A 20,894-nucleotide genomic window follows, 5' to 3' on the forward strand; every position below is an offset into this window, starting at 1 on the left:
TTTGTTTTTTAAATCATCTTAAGTGTCTTTTACATGAGAGTCTCAATGTTCCACTCTCCCCAGGACTACTTTTAGTGCTTTAGTATATTGCTACCATCTCTCTATATTTAGTAGACATCGGACTATTTTGTTCTTTAAAATTTTGTTTCCCTCTACCTTAAAAAATTTAAATAATGGACTATTATTGATTCACTTATTGCCATTTTCTATGAAGCCTCATATACTTTGCCATAATTTGTTACATATTTCTACTGATTCTAGATTATAAAAATCTTATTTGTCTTATTCTCAGAGGAGAGAACTGTTTGATCCAAATGTCAATTTAGTTATAAAAGATTTTATTTCTATTTTGTACTAGTGAACCACCATGAACTACCAAATTCAAATGTGAATTAAATAATTTAAATCTGAACTGCCATTTGTTTAATTGTAAATAAGTAACTTCAAGAAACTAATGACTCTAGTACTTTATCCTCTTAAAGAAGGAGAGTACATCTTTCCTGTTTTTGTCTTATGGAAGAAAAATAAAAATTTAGAGGATTTACCATTTCCAGTTTCTCTGCCTTAAGGCGAACAGAGGGATTTATGGAGAGCCTTTCTTGTAGTCCATAATTTTCAGTCCAGGCAGAAGCAACATCTAAGAGACAACAGGGTGCACATTAATTGGGAACTTAATTGGAATCGAAATTTTCATTTGACAGGATATGTTCTGGGTTCCTGCTGTTCAAAAATAATTCTAGCTAATTGGTTGGCAGCTTTTAGTTTTGTTGTAATAATAATTTTTTTTTTTTTTTTGAGACAGAGTCTCACTCTGTCACCCAGGCTGGAGTGTAGGGGCATGATCTGGGCTTACTGTCTGCCTCCCGGGTTCAAGCAATTCTCCTGCCTCAGCCTCTCAGGTGGCTGGGATGACAGGCCCATGCTACCATGCCCGGTTAATTTTTATATTTTCAGTAGAGACAGGGTTTCACTGTGTTGGCCAGGCTGGTCTCAAACTCCTGACCTCAGGTGATCCACCCACCTTGGCTTCCCAAAGTGCCAGGATTACAGAAGTAAGCCACTGCGCCCAGCCAGTTTTCATAATTTTTTAAGTCCAAATTTTTTTAGATAAACTGGCTTCACTTAAGTCCTAAGATATAAGAGTTGCCAATTACACATTGTGAAGTCCCACAGAAATATTAACTTCAAAGACAAACATCCATCCTACCACTACTACATCACCACAATGTCTTAAAAAGACAAAAAGTATTTTTGTTCAAAAAAAGTAAAATCATAGTAGATATTTTAAAAGATCATGGTATTTTTTTGAGTGGTAAAAGTGTTTTGTGATGTGAATTCTGGAAGTACTCTGGAAAAACCCAAAAATGCAAGTCATTTCAAGTTTGCCCATGAAGTATAATATAGATTCTGTACTTGGAGCTAACATCTTACCTCTTAAAGACAGGTCACATTTCAAGTAGCATAAATGAATTTGCAAGAGCTAAAAGTCATACACTTCTTACCCATTTTTCCTACATCTTCTCACTATATCCTCATTATTTAAATGAGCCTTTGTCCTTATTGCATGATTTAAAAAGATGCTACAAAAGACCAGAACTTGAAATATTGTATCAAAGTTTGTAAAACAAATTCCTGTAATTCATGTTGATCTTACTATCCAAATTGCCACTATTCTAAATACATTTTAAATGATATTTTACTAGTTCTACATAGAAACAAGAGGAAGAAGAAAAATCTCTCGAAAATGTCACATCTTTATGCAGTGTTTTAATTTTTTAAAATTTCTCAGAGCATCTGTCTCTAAGTACAAAATGATTTGCATTCTCTTAAGAACATAAGAAGTGCATATGAAAATAAATAGTCTTCCTCTAAACCTTTAACACATCCTTAACATTCTATGTAAAATCTTTAATATAGCTTATAGGTGTCAAAATCATAAAAAAATGGTTGCTGACTTTTAGCTTCAAATGGAATTAAACTTTGAAAAAGACTAATTTTAGTATTAAATAGGATTTTTACAATTCTGTAATTTAAAAATTACAATTTTTAAAAGTAAATAAATCTCCTTTGTAATCATGATACCTAATTGTTGGCTATGAGATTAAAAATAATATATACATGGTATATATATATATATATATATATATACACACAAACATACACATATACATATATATACATATATGGGTATGTGTATAAATTCCACATATATATGTAATTCTATACATGCATATATGTGTATATATGTATATGTGGGTATTTGTGTATATATGTGTGTGTGTGTATGTATGGGTATATATGTGTGTGTGTATATGTGTATATATATATATATATATACTTCTACATATACACACACATATAATTTTTGCTTCTCTCCTAAGAAAAATTTTGTGGCAAACTAAAGTGTAGTATAAAGATCAGCATGGAGTAGAATGATATGGAAGACCAACCAGCAGATAACTATTTTTCATCCATTAAGGTTTGGACATGTGAAGCTTGCCAATGACTTCCAGCTTGGTGCTTGGCCTGCAATTAAGGCACATTAACACCAGGTGGCCCCAGGTGAACCTGGTTATGATCTCAAAGACTAAACCTGGGCTTGAATTATTCAAGTGGTAAGTGTTTTAGAAGGGTTGCAGTGGGGAGAACAAGTTGGGGAGAGGGGAATGAGAGAAGGTAAGACAGGAACACTTACAGTATTGACACACCGAGGAATGTGTTTTCACATTTTCCTACATCTAAGCGTTAAAATTTGCTATATCTAACACTGAAAATAACAGAAGCTTCTATTTATGCTTACTTTTATGTAAACAGTAAACTGTGTATCTATATAAGCTTATTAATCTTCACGATGACCACAATGACATAGGGGTTATTACTCCCATACCAAAATAAAAGACCAACGCCAGAAAAGGTAAAGAAATTAGCCCAGGCCATATAGCTAGTACATGATAATGTTAGGAGTCTAATCTCTTGTGACACCAGACCAATGTTCTTAAACGTGTTCAACATCTTTCATAATCAGTTTGTCCATCTGTAAATTAGGGGGAATAAACCAGACTGCCTTACAGGAGTTAAAAGGTCAACAATATAATAGAAAACTACTGTGAAAACTTATAAAGTATTGTTAACGTTAACACAGAGATACTCTATTATAAGGAGAGTTAATGTAAAACTATACTAACCTTCATTTAACAATATGCAGTCAGGGCTTAACAAAATCTTGTTTTTTCCAGACAACTTACACCTTTACTTTTGAGTTAAAATCTTAAGAGGGTCTGTGTATAACTCCAGCACACTTAGTCAATTCAGAGTAGCTTTACCTGAAAGCCCCTTCATAGACAGTTTTCCTCATCTGCAAATGATATCTCTCTATCCCAGCCCTAAGATCTTTGTTTCTCTCTGGGAAAGTTAGTTTTTCCAAGTATGGCCTATTATTCTCGTGGCTCTCCCTCCTTCTTGCCTCCTCCTCCTTGCCCTCCCCATCCCCCTCCTCCCCCTTCCACTTCTTTCAAGATTTGGATAATGCCTGACTTTTGCCAAGAAATTTTTCTTAATTAATTTTTACATATTTTGACAGATTCCTTATTATATACTAGTTTTTGGGATCAAGGGGAGGACATAAAACTGAATCATGAATTCAAGCTTTTCCTTTTGCTCTATAAACATGACCTAGAATATTATCTGAGCTATACTCTAGGCTATAGGTTCTATATTATTAGTAACAGAAAAATTTAGTAAGCATATATATGCACTAATTACAAAGTAAGTGCTTGACATGCATGATCTTGTTTAATCCTCATAACGACTCCATGTAACTTGTAACTAATTCAAGGTAACAGAGCTAATAAGATAAAAGCAAGAACTTGAACTTCAGAGCCTGGTGGTAACGACCACTGTGTCTTCCTTATACCATACTCATTCATATCACTCACTACTTCTTTCCTTAGGTCTATTTGTTCCTGTCTTTACATAATTTGTGTAAATGTGTTATTCATTCACAAGAAAGAATGCTTTTTAGAGTAACAAAACCACCCAGATCCTGCTCCAATTAACACAGAAAACTACAAATAGTAGCTACTTGATAAAATAAACACACATACACAGCTATAAACAAATACATGCATATATATTTGGATGCTTTCTAATTTGAATAACTGGAATTTTTAACCCCATGTTTTATTTCACAATATACTATTTAAGTGTCTCACAGAAAAATCCTAATTCCCTCATAATTCCCGTTGTACTGTATTCTTCACATATAACATAGTAAATCCTTACTGAATAAATGGTTAAAAGAGGCATTGAGTAGTTCAATTACTTTAAAAATTAAAAAAGTTATAAAGTATTAATATTTTATAATATAATCAAGGAATAAAGGATTCTGACTTCTATCATCTAGCAACTTCGATCTTCATCTAATGACTGTTGGTTTCATTTGTCTATCTTTTTCTTCCCATATGGGTTCCCAGTTTAAAATAAAAACAGTATATCAAGAGACTGGAAATTAATTATGTAAGAGGAATAATGCTAATAAAGTTTCCAAGGGTCAATAAATTTCACTAAGTAAAAGGGAATATAACTCATGGCTGAAGAATATTAACCTAGTGATAAATACCACCCCAAATTGGAGTAAACTACTATGGAATATAGTATAAACTCCTGTAAAGATTGTTAGCTATTTAATTTAAATTAATGCTTCCTTATTTTTGAGTTCTTATATCAATACTGCTATTAAAACAAAATTAAAATATACAGGTAAAAATTTGCATTATAATTAGGCATATGTAATTAGTTTTTCGGTTATCTTTAATCTTTTTTTCATTGTTGTGTTCCACGTTCAGAGATAATTTCGGGAGACTTTTTCCTGATATTGAACCTGCAAGCCTAATAAAAATCCTTATTTTACGTTTGGCTTAGATAATCAATGCTTTATTGTTTTAAAAAGTCAGTACATCGTTTTATGGTAAATAAGAATCCATAATAATGAATTCACAATACTGACATTCTTTCTAATTTACGTCCATATGATTTCTTCCAAAAAAAACGATACATTTCTTAAGGTATGCTCCCTTCTTTAATGTGTTTTCTGAAAGGTGTATTTAATATGCCTCATCAGTACTGCACTCAAAGGCAACCTAATCTTGATCTTAGAGAAGACTTCTCATTATTTCACTTAAACAATTCATTAATTATTATAGTTTCATAAACGCTATTATGACAATGCATCTTTTGAAATTTCAACTCTATGTTCAGGGAAATTTCCAGTAAAAGTCATACTTTCACAGGGACCAATGAAAAATATATTATTTTTGCTTTTTCATTCATTGAAGGAACAAAGACATAATGCAACCTTCTTCAAAGTCTTATTAAGTCACATTACATATTCCTCATTGAGAGAGAATTGAAAAAAATAACAGGAAAGAGAAATTAAATGTGTATTTACCTGTATTAGACAAACCCACAGTACTGTTTTCTGAAGAAGTAATTGGAATCTGTTCTGTTTTGTTGTATCCAGTTTCTATCTGTGAAAGAAAATGAGAAACACACAATGTCATTTACTAAAGTAGGTCACCTGAAGCCCGTGTTAACATAAAAAGAATGGTTAAAGAGATTAAGGTAATAGTCCCTCAAACTATAAAATTTATACTTTATGAAACTATAAAATTTTGGTATATGCATCTTCGAACAACTTTATGAAACTATAAAATTTTGGTATATGCATCAAACTTTATGAAACTATAAAATTTGGTATATGCATCTTTGAACAAAGCCATTCAGAATTAAAGGTAACAATTGCTTGCAGCTCTTCCATATCCAAGGATAACAAAATATAAGGCCACACATCTTGTCTTTTCAAAGTATTATAGCTCCACATGACAAAGTATAAGGGGCTGACTGAAAATCTTACACTCTGTCTCTGTTCAGCATGTACCTGAAACTGAAGTTACCATTGACACATTTTATTCTACTGACTAAAAGCCTGAATTTCCTATTTTACAGCTAACACAGATATAAATAATATACACTTTATAACTGTAATTTTTTAGGACAATATAGCTGTTAGTAATTGAGTGTATTAATTCTGATATAGAAATTCCCCATTTTGTGTGATTCTATTTGGGGGAACTATAGCCTACACACATGAAGGAGCAATATCCTTCTAGAGTGGATGCCTGGGATTAGCCTCACTATGTGGGAAAGAAGCTAAGGAAGAACAAATAAGATAGCCTGACTTTAGTCAAGCAGAGAACAGAAATGGCAAATAACTAAACCAACTGAAATTAAATATGATATTGTTCACATAGTTTTGAGTGATATCTAGGCAAATCTTTGTGGAACCATTTTGTCATGCTAGTATTGTCTAACAAATCATGCTTCTGGACACAGGACATGCTGACTTAAAATATGTGTGCTGAATATACAGCATAAACATCTTAAATAGTAAAGAAGAAAAAATATTTCAAAGAAGTATTAATTTGTTAACAATTTTACTGAAATAACAATTCTATATGTACTTAACCAATGTAAAAATATATGGGGGATTTACGGAGTATATATGCAGAGAAATTTAAGATTACATGACTTACCTCACAAGAAGGTAAAATGGCATTGTTAGTTTTGGGAGTGGATGAGGTCTTTGGAATTAGTGTTTCAGGAGGAGAAGAAAAAAGACTAAATGCTGAGGCTTGAGGTATATATTCTCCTGAAGCTTCTACAAGTGATGTACATGACAGATTTTCTGGTTGACTGTTGTCGGATTTTTGTCTTATGAATGCTATCTCCCAAGCAGATTCTGACCTAATATTAAAGAGAAATCACTTATGGATATACTATGAATATACTACAACAGAATTCCAAGATAATGTTTTAAATGTTATTAAAAATATTTCTTATAAAGTACTTAATACATCTTAAATTACTACTTTCAAGGAGACATCCCAAATGACTCATTCTATCTCATGGATAGAATAGTTACCTCAACTTGGCTCTGGTAATTATGCTTTTTGCTTCTTCAAATGATACACCAATCATAGATTCCTTGTTGACTGAGACAAGTTGATCTCCTGGCTTCAAACGACCATCCTAACAAAAACAGTAACATTTATAAAGGAACTAATGAGGTATTTAAAAAAATAATTGATGCAATTAAAGCAATGAAAAGTTTTTGTGAAGAATGCTTTCAAAAAGAATAAAAACAAAAATCTTAGACAACCTCAGAGGCAAAATGTTTTTATTAAAGTCTGGCTCGGTAATATACACGAGTAAAATGGCATGGTTTATGTATTCCATGAATAAATTTACATGTTAAAGAATTCTGAATATGGTAGGACATAGGCTAGCATACCAGAAGGGACCTGTTTTAAAAACTGAGCACTATGGGCTGATAAAGCTCTGACTCTGTCATAAAGTGGGCCAAATAACTGTGGGATATTTCAGAATGTAAAACTCATTTACTTTAGTTTCTCTGCATTCCTACATATTTCCTCCTACCAAACTGTTCAATGTGGTCTCATCCCCCATTGAGATTTTTAAAACTTTAGTCAAGGATCTTTAAAAAATTTTTTTTGTTTAATTTTCAAAATTTTGTGTAGAGATAAGGTCTCATTATGTTGCCCAGGCTGGTCTCAAACTCCCAGGCTCAAGCGATCCCCCACCTCAGCATCCCAAAGTGCGGGAATTACAGGCGTGAGCGACTGTGCCCAGCCAAGGATTTTAATTATATTGATCCTACTCATATTTCAGCTCATGATCATCTTTTTTGCTAGACCTGCTATTCCCCATAACAAAGACCTATTTGGCTGTGCATATATTGTTATCCATGCCCTGCTACTAATGACAATTCTAACTGGCTGCCTAGTATTGCCTTTGCTAAGGCCCAGCTTGCTCATAACTAGCCTAACTGAATAAGACAGAGCATATCAAGGGCAACAGTTAATGTAGTTGTTAGGTAAGTTTCCCAATTTTTGTCTTTTCTTTTAATTCAAACTAGAAAATAAAAATATGCTTTCTTTTACAGTTCCTAAGGTATTTCCCTATTTATCATTAGTACAATGGTAGAAGGCATTATTTCTATAACTGTAGGAAAAGCTTATATGGTTGAAAACGGATATTTTCACCTTGATGGTACTTAAGTAATTTTCACAAATTCAAGAAAACATCTTTCCTTGAAGTCTTATCTTCTAAAATATATCCCTTGGATATTGATGTTTGACCTAAACTGTGTTATTTATAATAATGGTGATTCACAGTTATTTTACTCTTAAATTACAATAGGTATTGTTATTTTTTAAAAAGACATTCTTTTACTGACTAAAGAATACATAGGAAAATGACAAAATTAACATAAAACATTCATCAAAGGATTTTATAGAAATATATCTCAACTACTGTGTAAAAGATAATATAATCCAGATGCATAACGACCCTATTCTACTGAAATGTAAACATTATTTAAAATATTTAAGCCAAAAGAGTCAACTTAATTTTAAAAAACACATAAGCCAGACATGGTGGCTCACATCTGTACACTCAACACGTCGGGGGGCTGAGGCAGGAAGACTGCTTGAGCCCAGAAGCTTAAGACCAGCCTGGGCAACATAGTTACACCCCATTTAAAAAAAAATAGCTAGTCATGGTAGCACACGTCTATAGTCTCAGTTACTCAGGAGGCTAAAGTGGGAAGATCACTTGAGCCCAGGAAGTCAAGGTCATGATTGCGTCACTGCTCTCCAGCCTGGACAACCAAGCAAAACTCTGTCTCAAAAAAAAAAAAAACCAACAAGAACAAAACACACACACACATATAATGTATGTATTTATGTTTTATATATAAAAATATATATAATTTAAAAACAGATTTGGATTTTATGTAAATATGTGATTGAATATAATTGGTAAAGACAAGACAACATAACATGCAGTGTTAGAACAGAGTAAAAGCTCACATGAAGGCAATTTAACCCATCTTGTATCAAAGTACACTAATGTATTGAAGTAGCCTTTTCTGGTAAGAAGAGAGTCAGAGAAGAAAGAATGCCTTCTGACTGTGACTTCTGGTGTTTATATATTTTTTCTTTCTAAAAAGTATTCATAGCAGTTAGTTTTTTTCTTTGCCTCCTAGAATAAGATCTTAGCTGATCATGTGAATTTCTGAACCTGTTTAAAAGTCAGAACCTGCAAATGAAAACAAAGCTATTTTTGTAAGTCTGGCATTCTAAACGAGTGCATTCTGCCCCAGCTGGATTAATGTATATGTGAAAATACTAACTTCAGAGATATGTTGAGATCTCTTCCACGCAGTCTAGATTCCAATGCAGCAGTTACAGAGCAACTATATGACATGGGAGGCAATGTGTCAGGCACTTTCATATGTTGCACTTTAGACGTGAATTCTTTCACACTGACATTCATGCAGAGGTTGAAATAATAATATATTCCTGACCACTTAAACACTTCTGTTAAAGACAACCAGTACTACTCATTTCTAATTATGACCTTGGTAGATAGTTTTCTAAATAATACATTTCAATATTACCAGAAACCATCTATACAGCCTGATTCTGATTTAACTAACTCATTATACCTAATACTAAGGAATAGTCTTTCTGCAAGCCTTAAGGATCTTTTACTATACTTTTACAAGATGCAGACTGACGCTACCCTTATTGTGAACTTAGGCAAGTTGTTTAGCTTTTATGAGACTCCATTTTCTTAGCTGTAGAGTGGAGATAAATACATGCAACACAAGATTGCTATAAGAATTAAGTAATATATGCAAATTATAGTACATTATAGGTGCTAAAAAAGAGGAAGTGAATGAGACTTTCATATCTGTTGTGAACAATTGTCATACTAATAGCAAATTTAATTATATTACTCATTAAACCGAGAACCATCGATGGTTGCCAACTGGCAGAAAAAAGTTGAAACTCCTCAACATCTCAAACCAGCACAACGAATTTATTGCAACTTACTTTTTCTAGCTTCACCATCCACCTGCCACATCAGCATATAAATTCTTCATTCTACTCTCAGAGAATGTGCCTCAAACCAGCCATGGCCTTTCGAACCTCAGTGTTTTCACACATACCAATTCTTATCTAGGATGTTACCATCTACCCTCACACTTCTCTGTGATAAACTCTGACTTAAACTTCACAGCCCAATTCAAATACTATCCCTGCTGCAAGTTTTCTCCAGTTCCCCCAAATTTACTAAAATGCTCTGTCTCTTTGATCAAAAAGCACTTTTACTTACCTAAATGATTGCACTTACTCTGTACAGTCCTTATGTTTACATATCTGCTTTACCCTGCCCTTGCATTAAGATATAATAAATCAGCAACTCCCAAACTAGGGGCAATGATTTTCTTAATGGACCAGAATCACTGATTCTTTCTTTCAGTTACCCAGAACTAGAACTCTGTCCTTTTCATGTTTGGTTCCCTGACACAGTGCTAGGTACATAGTAAGTCCACAATAGCTTAAAGGGAGCCAAGAAACAGTCTGAGGAAATTAGGGTAGCTGTGACAGAAATAATAACAGCAAAGGAATTAAGAGAGTGACACTGCAAAGTGAACCATCTTGGCTGCTACTTCTTCAGCTCCTACAAGTGGAACTGGTTTCTTCATAGTCTGCCATCCAGAGGCCTGATCCTGCTATTTATCTAAAAGCCTTAGCCCAGGTTCCAGTGCTATGCTCAGCATAAAAATAGATCTCCTCTGAAAGTTAAATATGTCCTACTTCAATCATTTGTGAACAATTACTAACCATTAGCATCTATATCCATGTGATCTTTTTCTCACCTATAGGGCTTGACAAAAGAAGTCCTGAATTTATCAAATTTAAGATGCCACTAATTGTAAGAAATCATTATTTTATGTAGCATTGAGAGGAAAAAAAGCCACCAATTACATGACAACATTGTGAGACCTCTAATTTCAGAGAGAGAAGAGGAAATATTACATACACACACTCAGGAGTATATTACATACCTATATACACACGATTTATATATATAGTGTGCATGCATAGCTTATATGGATATGTTTTAGTGTATGTCTTAGGACCAACTAAAAAAATATAAAATATACAGTCAGATTTTAAGTGAGGCTTTTGATTTGTCCGCTTTCCCTATGTTACCAACAACGAAAGAAAGAAAGAAAAATAAACATTTGAGAATTTTAAAGTGTTGTCGAAAATCTGACATACTTTAAAATACTTTAAAGGTCCAGGAAGGAAGTACCTTGGTGTGGAGCCCGAATGGCACCAGTGGAAGGGTAAATAGGCAGATCAGTAATCTTCAGAAATGTGACAGAATGACTATGGGACCATTCATTCATAAATATAAATTGAGCAAGTATGTATGTGTCAGGCACCACATTGGGGACTAACAATAATACTGTGAATAAAATTGGATAGCATCCTTGCCCTTAAGAAATATACTGTCTTGTGGTTCAGGAAGAGTTGATTAAACAATCATAAATATATCATTACAACTGAAATAGGTGATACAAAGGAAAGGAATGGAATTTAGGGGCACATATAGAAAAAATGAAACTTAGCTTAGACTGGGGGAAAAGCAGGGAACACAATCCTTAGGCAGTAGTCTTTGAATTGATATCTGGAAATAATGGGGGAAAGAAAATGGGGTGCTGTTTCCAAACTAAGGGAACAGCATATGAGACGAAAAAAAATGACTCCTTCTAGGAACTGCGAAGTGATGCTCTGGAAGCATAGGGATGGAGAGTCAGAGAAGGAGAGGGCAGAAGCCACACTCCATAGAACCTTGTAGGCAACCAAGTATTAGTAATATAGGTTGGGAGGGAAATAGGCATGGTGCATAAGAACAAATGATGCTACTGAGAGGGCTGATAGAAACTGATGACAGTTTAAGCTCCAGCGATGAGAATGAAGATAAAAAAACTGGTGGGTTCAAGAGATATTTAGAGAGTAAAAAAGTCAACAATATATGCTAATAATTTGAATAGTGTTATGGGAATGGAAATAGGAAGCTGTTAAATTTTCTGACTTTATGTAGCTGGAAGCTGTCATTCACCAAGACTAGGTGAACTGGAAGAGACTCTGTTGGGGAAGAGATAAGCAGAATACAGTGTGACTGTGAATGTTATGAGTTCTGCTTCAGAAATGCTGAGTTTGAGATGCCTTCAAGAGATCCAAGCAAAAATGCTGATCAGGGAACTGAAGGTTGGTATGAAGCTTAAAGGACTGTCCAGGTCAGAAAAAGGGTCAAACATTGACCCCAGATGGATATGGGACTAGCTGACAGGATAAAAGGGCCTTGGAGTTCTCTTATTTCCTTAACTTAGCAACTAATATAGTTGTTTTCAATTTATAGGATGCCTCTAGCTCTTAGAGCTGAGGGAATCTTGGTTCTACTTGAACTGGAAAGATGTATTCATAATATCCCACATTTGAGCTATGGATATGTTTTTCAAAGAAACATAGTATTTTGCATGGTCCAGTATTGTATTCTCATATTTTCCAGGAGGAAAACATTTAGGGTGGGTGGTGGCAAACCATGAATAATTAAAGAAAATTCCTTCTGAGTGCCAATAACTCCCTTACAGTTAGAGGTATTTGAAAATATAAATGAAATATAATCTAGCTATAAGCTTGATATTGCCTATATTATTAATTCTGAAACATTATAATGTTAAAACAAAATCACAGAAAAGTTAAAGCATTCACATGCATTTAAAAATATTAACAGTTACTCAGTTCAGCAACTTCATTAGGATAACCTTATGAGTTTGTATTTCCTATTCTACAAATTCTATCATGTAGAAACTTTGTGCAGACCAGAAATTTATTAACATGTTAAAACAGTATTTAGAATACAGTAAATGTGTTATTAATACAGTGTTTTAAAATAAAGTTATATCGATTTTGTATTTGAAGAATATATATGCATATGCATAGAGTGCTCCATCTTGAGAAAATATTTTAAAGTAATGTAAGCACTAGAAAATTACTACTTCTTCTCCTACACATTTTTTTATTTTTTAGAGACACTCTGTTGGCCAGGCTGGAATGTAGTGATGTAATCATAGCTCACTGAAACCTGCAACTCCTGGGCTCAAGGGATCCTCTTGCCCTGGCCTCCAAAAGTACCGGGATTACAGGAATGAGCCATCATCCCTGGTACTCCTCTCTTAAACTTTTTTCTATCTTGCCGGTTTCCTTCTGTCAACCAAGACCAGGTACAGAGAACATTAATAGCTCTGTGCTGCCCTCTAGTGGTAAGTAGAGGTTATAGTCAATTAGAAGATTTTGCCTTTTAATACTTCTTTCAATGACATTCTAATAACAAAAAGTAGATAAGAAAAATTTCTTAATCTGCTATCACTGCCAGAAGATAAAGAGTAATTTAGCACCACAGCTATCAATTTATTACTCTAACTCCAAATATTTTTCATGGTAATAAAGAAGTACAAACTGATGCTTGTTTTAAAAGCAAATTCTTAGGCTGGGCTCAGTGGCTCAATCCTGTAATCCCAGCACTTTGGGAGGCTGAGGTGGGCAGATCACCTGAGGTCGGGAGTTTGAGACCAGCCTGGCCAACATGGTGAAACCCCGTCTCTATTAAAAATACAAAAATTAGCTAGGAGTTTTGGCACCTGCCTGTAATCCCTGCTACTCAGGAAGCTGAGGTAGGAGAATCGCTTGAACCTCCTGGGAGGAGGAGGTTGCAGTGAGCAGAGATGGTGCCCTGCACTCCAGCCTGGATGATAGAGCAAAAGCCTATCTCAAAATTTATATATACATACATATATATGTATGTATATATAATTTATAATATATTATTTAGTAATTTCAATATAATGGTATAATTTTTGGCAATTAAATTTAAATTATTACTCAAGAACATTTTTAAAAGCTAAATTTAAACAAATTCAAACCAACAGAAAAATGAATTTTTTTCTTCTAAGAATTGAGGCATTACCTTAGTGTTAAAGCTGGGTGTGTGTGTGTGTGTGTGTGTGTGTGAGTGTTCAATATAGTTATGGTATTTCTTAAACTACACTTAATATAATGCAATAATAGATCAAGGTACCTAACAAGTGATAAGAATTTGCTTTTTTTTTTTTGAGACAGAGTCTCACTCTGTTGCCCAGGTTAGAGTGCAGTGGTATGATCACGCCTCACTGCAACGTTGATCTTTGGGGCCCAAGCAATATTCAGTCTCCACGTAGCTGGATTACAGGCAAGTAGCTGGACTACAAACATGTACCACCACACCCGGCTGATTTTTAAAAAATTTTTAGGCTGGGCGCGGTGGCTCAAGCCTGTAATCCCAGCACTTTGGGAGGCCGAGGTGGGTGGATCATGACATCAAGAGATCGAGACCATCCTGGTCAACATGGTGAAACCCCGTCTCTACTAAAAATATATATAAAAAATTAGCTGGGCATGGTGGCGCGTGCCTGTAATCTCAGATACTCAGGAAGCTGAGGCAGGAGAACTGCCTGAACCCAGGAGGCGGAGGTTGCAGTGAGCCGAGATCGCGCCATTGCACTCCAGACCGGGTAATAAGAGCAAACTCAGTCTCAAAAAAAAAAAAAAAAAAATTTTTTTTAATAGAGTTCAAGTCTCACTGTGTTGCCCAGGCTGTTCTCAAATTCCTGAGCTCAAGCAATCTTCCTGTCTCTGCCTCCCCAAAGCTGAGATTACAGGCATGAGCCACCATGCCTGGCCTATATAATACTTAGAACTTAGAAAGTATATTTAGAAGATGCCTTATTATCTGAACAAGCCTGAAACAATTAAAATTACTACAACTATTTTGGAAGTTATTTTTCAAATGGAATTTTCTCCTAATAAGACAAAAAAATCCAGTTGAAAAGATAACTACTTAGCAAGTATTTGCAGTGGTAGGAGAGAAATACAGGTGGTGGGTAAAAGTAGTAGGACTAATTATTTAACCAAATAAGAACAAAATAGTAAGAGGATCCTTTCTCATGCTATATAGCTTGATATTTATAGATATTTTATTAATTTTATTAATTCTTAATATAATTTAATTAAATTCTTTATATCTGATATCTCCCCAAATCAAATGGAAGCAATTTTCAGAAAAATGACACATAATCACTTTAGCAAAACCGAAAAAGCAAGTGAGACCCATGAAGAATGAGAATTCAAATATAGTAACCAGTTTGTTAAACTGCTGGGGTTGTGCTTCAAATTTGGGTCTGAGCTTCCTACCAAACAAAGTAAAAGGGAGCTCATTATATAACATATTTCTTACTTTGAAGAGGAGAGTAAGACTTTCTAATTCCTAAAAATAGATATTTTCTGGTTTTAAGTCTAAATCTAATTTCACATGGGGATTCTAATTTAAGTCTAAATCTAATTTCTCATGTAGTTTCATCTAATTTCTCAAAGTAGTAGAAAGACAACATTTCATCAAATATAATTTCTCTCAACCAGATACAGGATAAAAGTGAACAGCAAATAATTTAAAAATAATAACCTTATCTTATAGTCAGAAATATCTATTATTTTCATATAAGAAGATCCTAATTATCTCTTATTTTAAAGCTCCTTGAGGGCCATAGTCTTATCTTCTAGTTCCTTTGTATTTTTCACTGAGGTTTGATCACAGTGGATATAAAATTCACTAATAAAGTAGAAAAAATGAACTTCACCACTGGTGGGTCGTTTTGGTTTGTATTTTTGGTGGGCAGGGGGTGTATTTTACCTTGTAGCAGTCTCCTCCAGGAATAATTTCCTGAATATATACCAATGGGCCTTCATTCCGGTTAATTCCTCCTAGTATCTTCAGGCCAAGGCCTGTTTCCTTGGGAATTGTAATCATCTGAAAGGCAGGGTCCCTAAAATAAAGTAAATTAGCACACACAGGTTAGTGTAGAGATCTGCACCTATTTTTTTCTTTAAACTACTTATTAAATCAAATTCTTAGATCTAGACCAGTGGCCCCTAACCTTTTTGGCACCAGGGACTTGTTTTGTGGAAGACAATTCTTCCACGGCGGGTGGGGTAGGTGTAGTGGCGCAGACGGGGGATGGTTTCGGGATGATTCAAGTGCACTACATTTATGGTGCACTTTATTATTACATTGTAATATATAATAATTATACAACTCTCAACAATGTAGAATCAGGGGGAGCCCTGAGCTTGTTCTCCTGCAACTAGATAGTCCCATGTGGGGGTGAGAGGAGACAGTGACAGATCATGAGCCATTAGATTCTGATAAGAAGCAGCAACCTAGATCCCTCACATGCACAGTTCACAATGGGTTCATGCTCCTATGAGAATCTAATGCCACCATTGATCTGACAGGAGAATGATCTCAGGCTGTAATTCTCACTTGCCCTAGGCTCACCTCCTGCTATGTGGCCTGGTTCCTAACAGATTAAGGACCACTACCAGTCTGAGGCCCAGGGGTTAAGGACCCCTGACCTACACAATCCAGAATACTTAGTACTTACTAGCAATGACATTTTTTAAAGTGTGGTGACATAACAACAATTAAATGAATTTTCTTGCCTGTACTAACAATCTTCTCTACAAAACAACCAAAACACAAAAGAATTTACAATGATAATCTTATTTCTTTGGAGTAGAGCAAAAATTTATTACACATACTGAAAAGATTTGTTTTTACCTGATTATTAGACTACTTGAAGAATTCCAAAACTAAATATTTTAACGAATTAGGTAAGTAGCTTTAAAAGACATGTCTGCGGCCATTTAAAGCAAAATAAATATGACTTCCATTTGAGTCTCAAATAAAATTTATCTTTTTAATTTACAAAGAGTATTTTCTTGGTACAAAGTACTTGTTTCAACTGTAATTTCTGCCAGACAAAAACAATGCCATTTGAAAAGAAGGGATTGTCAAAAAAACTCTGCAAAAGTCATTGGATTCAAGTTGCACTTCTGAATACCCTGGTCAGAGGAGAGACTTTTACTGGTCAAACAAAACTTGAATTAAATTTGAAATAAGACTTAGGAGCTGCATGTTTACTTATTATGTACTGGGTACTGTCCTAAACAGTGCCTAAATAATGACATTTAATTTAATATTTATAAAATCCTTAATATTCTTAACCTTATTATTCTAAAAGATCCAAAATTCAGGTAGGTTAACTTGGTGGCCCAAGTGTGAGGCCAGTCAGTTTTACTTCAGAGGCAAAATGTGGTATGTACTCTATTTTGTTGTTGTATTAGTCATTGTTGAACATAGGACTTTCAGCTATCTTCAAACACACTGAATAACTGAAACTACTATTAAAAAAAGAGTTACTTCATATCTTACATGATTATAGCTTTTAGGCCTTTTAAAGCTTTTAAAGCCTTCTTAGCTTCTGCCATAGAAATTCTAAGAATATCATTAAGAATACTACTGCATTCAAAAAAGTAATTTTTAAAAATAAAGAAATTTTTAAAAACATATAAAACTCCCTGTTTTTGAATATTTTGCTCTTCATATATAACATCATTTAGAGCTGCATTACAGGTATACTGAATTCAACTTTAATTTGGGAAGGCCTATCTGGTTTCTCGGGCAATAGTCAATCGGCTAGAAAAAAGACAGAGAGGACAGGGTCCAAGGGTCCAAAATGCTCTACTCATGTGCATTTCTGTACCCTATATCCATTCTTTCTTCTTTTTTTTTTGTTTTTTATTTTTTGAGACAGGGTCTTGCTCTGTCCCAGCTGGAGTGCAGTGGCATGATCTCAGCTTACTGTAACCTCCGCCTCCCAAGTTAAGTGATCTCCTACCTCAGCCTCCTGAGTAGCTGGGATTACAGGTGTATGCCACCATGCCCAGCTAATTTTTGGTATTTTTGGTAGACACAGGATTTTACCATGTTGGCAAGACTGGTCTTGAACTCCTGACCTCAAGTGATCCACCCGCCTTGGCCTCCCAAAGTGCTGGGATTATAGGCATGAGCAACCATGTCTGGCCAATAAACCCATTCTTTACGGGATAGCAAATTGCAAAAACAAATGAGTAAAGCCTAGAAATCGAAGAGAAGGTAAGAAAGGAAGTAAGATACCTCATTAGATCTCTCCACTAACTCTCACATCCTCCAAATGTGAATGTCCTTCACTGGGAGCACAAACAATCTCCAGCATATGTTATTGCTTCAGTATAGAATCTCACTTTTCTAATCCCAACAAAGTGTTATTAACATAGCAGTTTATTGCTTCTAATATTTTTCCCTATATAAATCCATCCATATATTTTCTGAATTGCTATCATACTACTTAAACCGTTTTAGAACCTGTTTCATTATTGTAAGCAATGTCTATGTTGTTAAAAGTTCTTAAACATAAGTTTATATGTTCATGGCAGCATAAAATTTACATATACAGCCAGGACCTTATTTTAAGACTCTCATATGGTTAAAAATTCAGATTACCTACTCTTTTTTCCTATTAAATATTAAAAATAGTTCTCCTCAACTTTATTCATAATAAGAGAATTACAAGTTAAAACTATATAGAGGTACTACTACTCACCTACCAGATCAATAAAAATTTAAAACGTCAACAACATACCCTGATGACAAAGCTGTGGGAAAAGAGGCATTTTTTGCACACTGCTAGTGGGAATGCAAAATGGTACAACTTCTAAAGAGATAAATTGGTAACCTCTAACAAAAAAATGACCCTCTGATCCAGCGATTCCATTTCTAGAAATCTATCCCAAAGATACTCTGGCAAAAAATAGAAAATGACTTATATACTAGGTTATTCATTTTGACATAATTTGTATTCACCAAAAATTGCAAACAATACATTTACCCATCCATAAGGTACTGGCTGAATAAACTATGGTACATCCACACCATAGAATATTATGCAGTTATACCAATAAACAAGAAAGATCTTTACAAACTGATATGAAAGGATCACCAGGATATATGTTAAAACAAAAAGGCAAGGTGAAAACAGTATAAATGATACCTTTTAAGAATATCCTGGGTAGTAGAATCCAAATATATATAATTATTATGTGTACATATATTATATGTGTGTATATTTATTTATAGATATATGCATTTGCTTAAGCAAAAAGAAGTACTACAAAAGAACCAAGAATAAAAACAACTTTTTATAGAGGGAATGAGGGCACAGAGTGAAGACTAGAATAAGAGCAAGATTTTTTTGAACATACCTTGTTAAACCTATGTTTTATGTTTGCAAAATTCCTCCCATTCCTGTCTACGTGCATCTTGGTAATATGACTTTACGGCCTCCTTTCATTAAAAGCAAAGTCTATATCTCCACTCCTTGAATTTTTATTTGTCTATTTAAATTGCTTTGGCCAATGGGATACCAGCAAATGTGAGAAAAATAGATGTTTAGAAAACACCTGTGTTTCTGCGACCATGTCAAAGCTTGAGCCAGCCCCCTGCAGAATGAGAGACCAGTTCCAAAGAGACCTCAGCCATCCAGCCTTCCTAGCTGAGGCCTCACAAGATGTAAATTAAGCCATCCTGCATTATCTGGCATAGAGCAGAACTGCTCAGCCAACCCACTGAATCATGAGAAAGAATAAATTCTTATTGTTTTAAGGGACTTTAGGGTGGTTTGTTGGTCAGCGAGAGCTAATCTTATATTATAAATTTTTTTCTGGAATTATAAAGTATTCTAGATATTAAAAAACCAAAATTTAAAAAAGAAATCTCACAAAAGAGTTTTTAAAAATGTATTTGGTAATTGTTTATTTATTTTTTATTATTTTTAGAGACAGAATCTTACTATGTTGCCCAAGCTAGAGTGCAGGGCTATTAACAGGTGCGATCATAGCATACTACAACCTCAAACTCCCAACCTCAGGCCATCCTCCTGTCCCAGTTTCCTGAGCAGCTGGGATTATAGGCATGCCCTACCGTACCCTGTGCAGATGACTTTAAAGAGAATGCAGATTTTGTCCCATACATTGATTTACACTGAAAAGTAATTCAATGTATTACTTTACTCACTACTCATTATTGCTATTCTAGACCACATTGGACAGCTAGATGTAAAAAAAAACCTTTTAATCAAATGTTCATTAACAGTCTACATATTTCCAACTATATTTCAAAACATATTAAATTTAAAAATTACTTTTCAAGTAGACTGGATGATATGACAGTAGATGTATTTTTATTCATGCTTTCACCAAAGTAGCCTTGGATTTAACAGCTGTATAAATGAAGATCTTGATGAAGAGTCTAGAAATTCTTCTTTTCCTAGGATTAGAGAAGTAGAAAATAAATTGTCAGGTCCTAGAACTGTCAAGTTTGATTCCAACTGTTCATAAAAACATTATATATACTTAGCACATAAATAATATAAACCTATGTATAGATGATAGATGTATGTATTTTGAGTTATGGCACTTTAGTCATTGATGATTATATCTAAGAAATGTAAAGACAGCTCATTAGATACTTAGGTCTATGTCTATATCATTATGAATATCCCTGTCTACATAAAATCTTCATTCTCTGGCAAAAGTGAAGAATATAGCTAAGCTTTATGTAACTATTATAACTTCGACCCTTGGTAAACTTAAAAATCACATAATAATTAAAGATTGAGGAAAATGTCTCCTGTGAGCACAAGGCTATGAAGCTTATAGTCAGAAAAATAATTATCCAGTGCATTTGAAAAAAACTGAATTCTTATTACCTTACTAACGATCTTGAGGTATTTCCTGCAGATCCTATATTACTCTAATTTATTCCAGGAATTTCTTAAATGCTTTCCTGTGAAGAGAAAAAAATATGCTTTTAATGTCTTATATAGTTCCATTGTGAAAATTACAGAGAATAGTGCAGTTTCATTTAATTAAAACAAAGTATATTTGAACAGAGATTTACCATTTTTTCATAATAAAAATGAA

At 34.1% G+C, this 20,894-nt stretch overlaps 1 protein-coding gene across 5 annotated transcripts in view; it reads right to left on the reverse strand.

Annotated features, from left to right (window-relative positions):
- Positions 1–20,894, reverse strand: part of STXBP4 (syntaxin binding protein 4) — a 259,468-nt gene that overhangs the window by 221,738 nt on the left and 16,836 nt on the right. For all 5 annotated transcript variants that reach the window (XR_013535859.1, XM_035301150.3, XM_008997349.5 and 2 more), the window contains exons 2-8: positions 20,681–20,757; positions 20,114–20,238; positions 15,727–15,859; positions 6,980–7,086; positions 6,591–6,801; positions 5,447–5,525; positions 546–637 (exon numbers count right to left, since the gene is read on the reverse strand). Coding sequence is in view for 4 of the 5 variants with exons in the window: in XM_035301150.3 (XP_035157041.3) it covers positions 546–637; positions 5,447–5,525; positions 6,591–6,801; positions 6,980–7,086; positions 15,727–15,859; positions 20,114–20,160 (669 nt within the window). In the remaining variant the exon portion in view is untranslated. The remainder of the gene's footprint in view (positions 1–545; positions 638–5,446; positions 5,526–6,590; positions 6,802–6,979; positions 7,087–15,726; positions 15,860–20,113; positions 20,239–20,680; positions 20,758–20,894) is intronic.

The sequence above is a fragment of the Callithrix jacchus genome, chromosome 5, assembly GCF_049354715.1.
Source record: "Callithrix jacchus isolate 240 chromosome 5, calJac240_pri, whole genome shotgun sequence".
Lineage (NCBI taxonomy): Eukaryota > Metazoa > Chordata > Mammalia > Primates > Cebidae > Callithrix > Callithrix jacchus.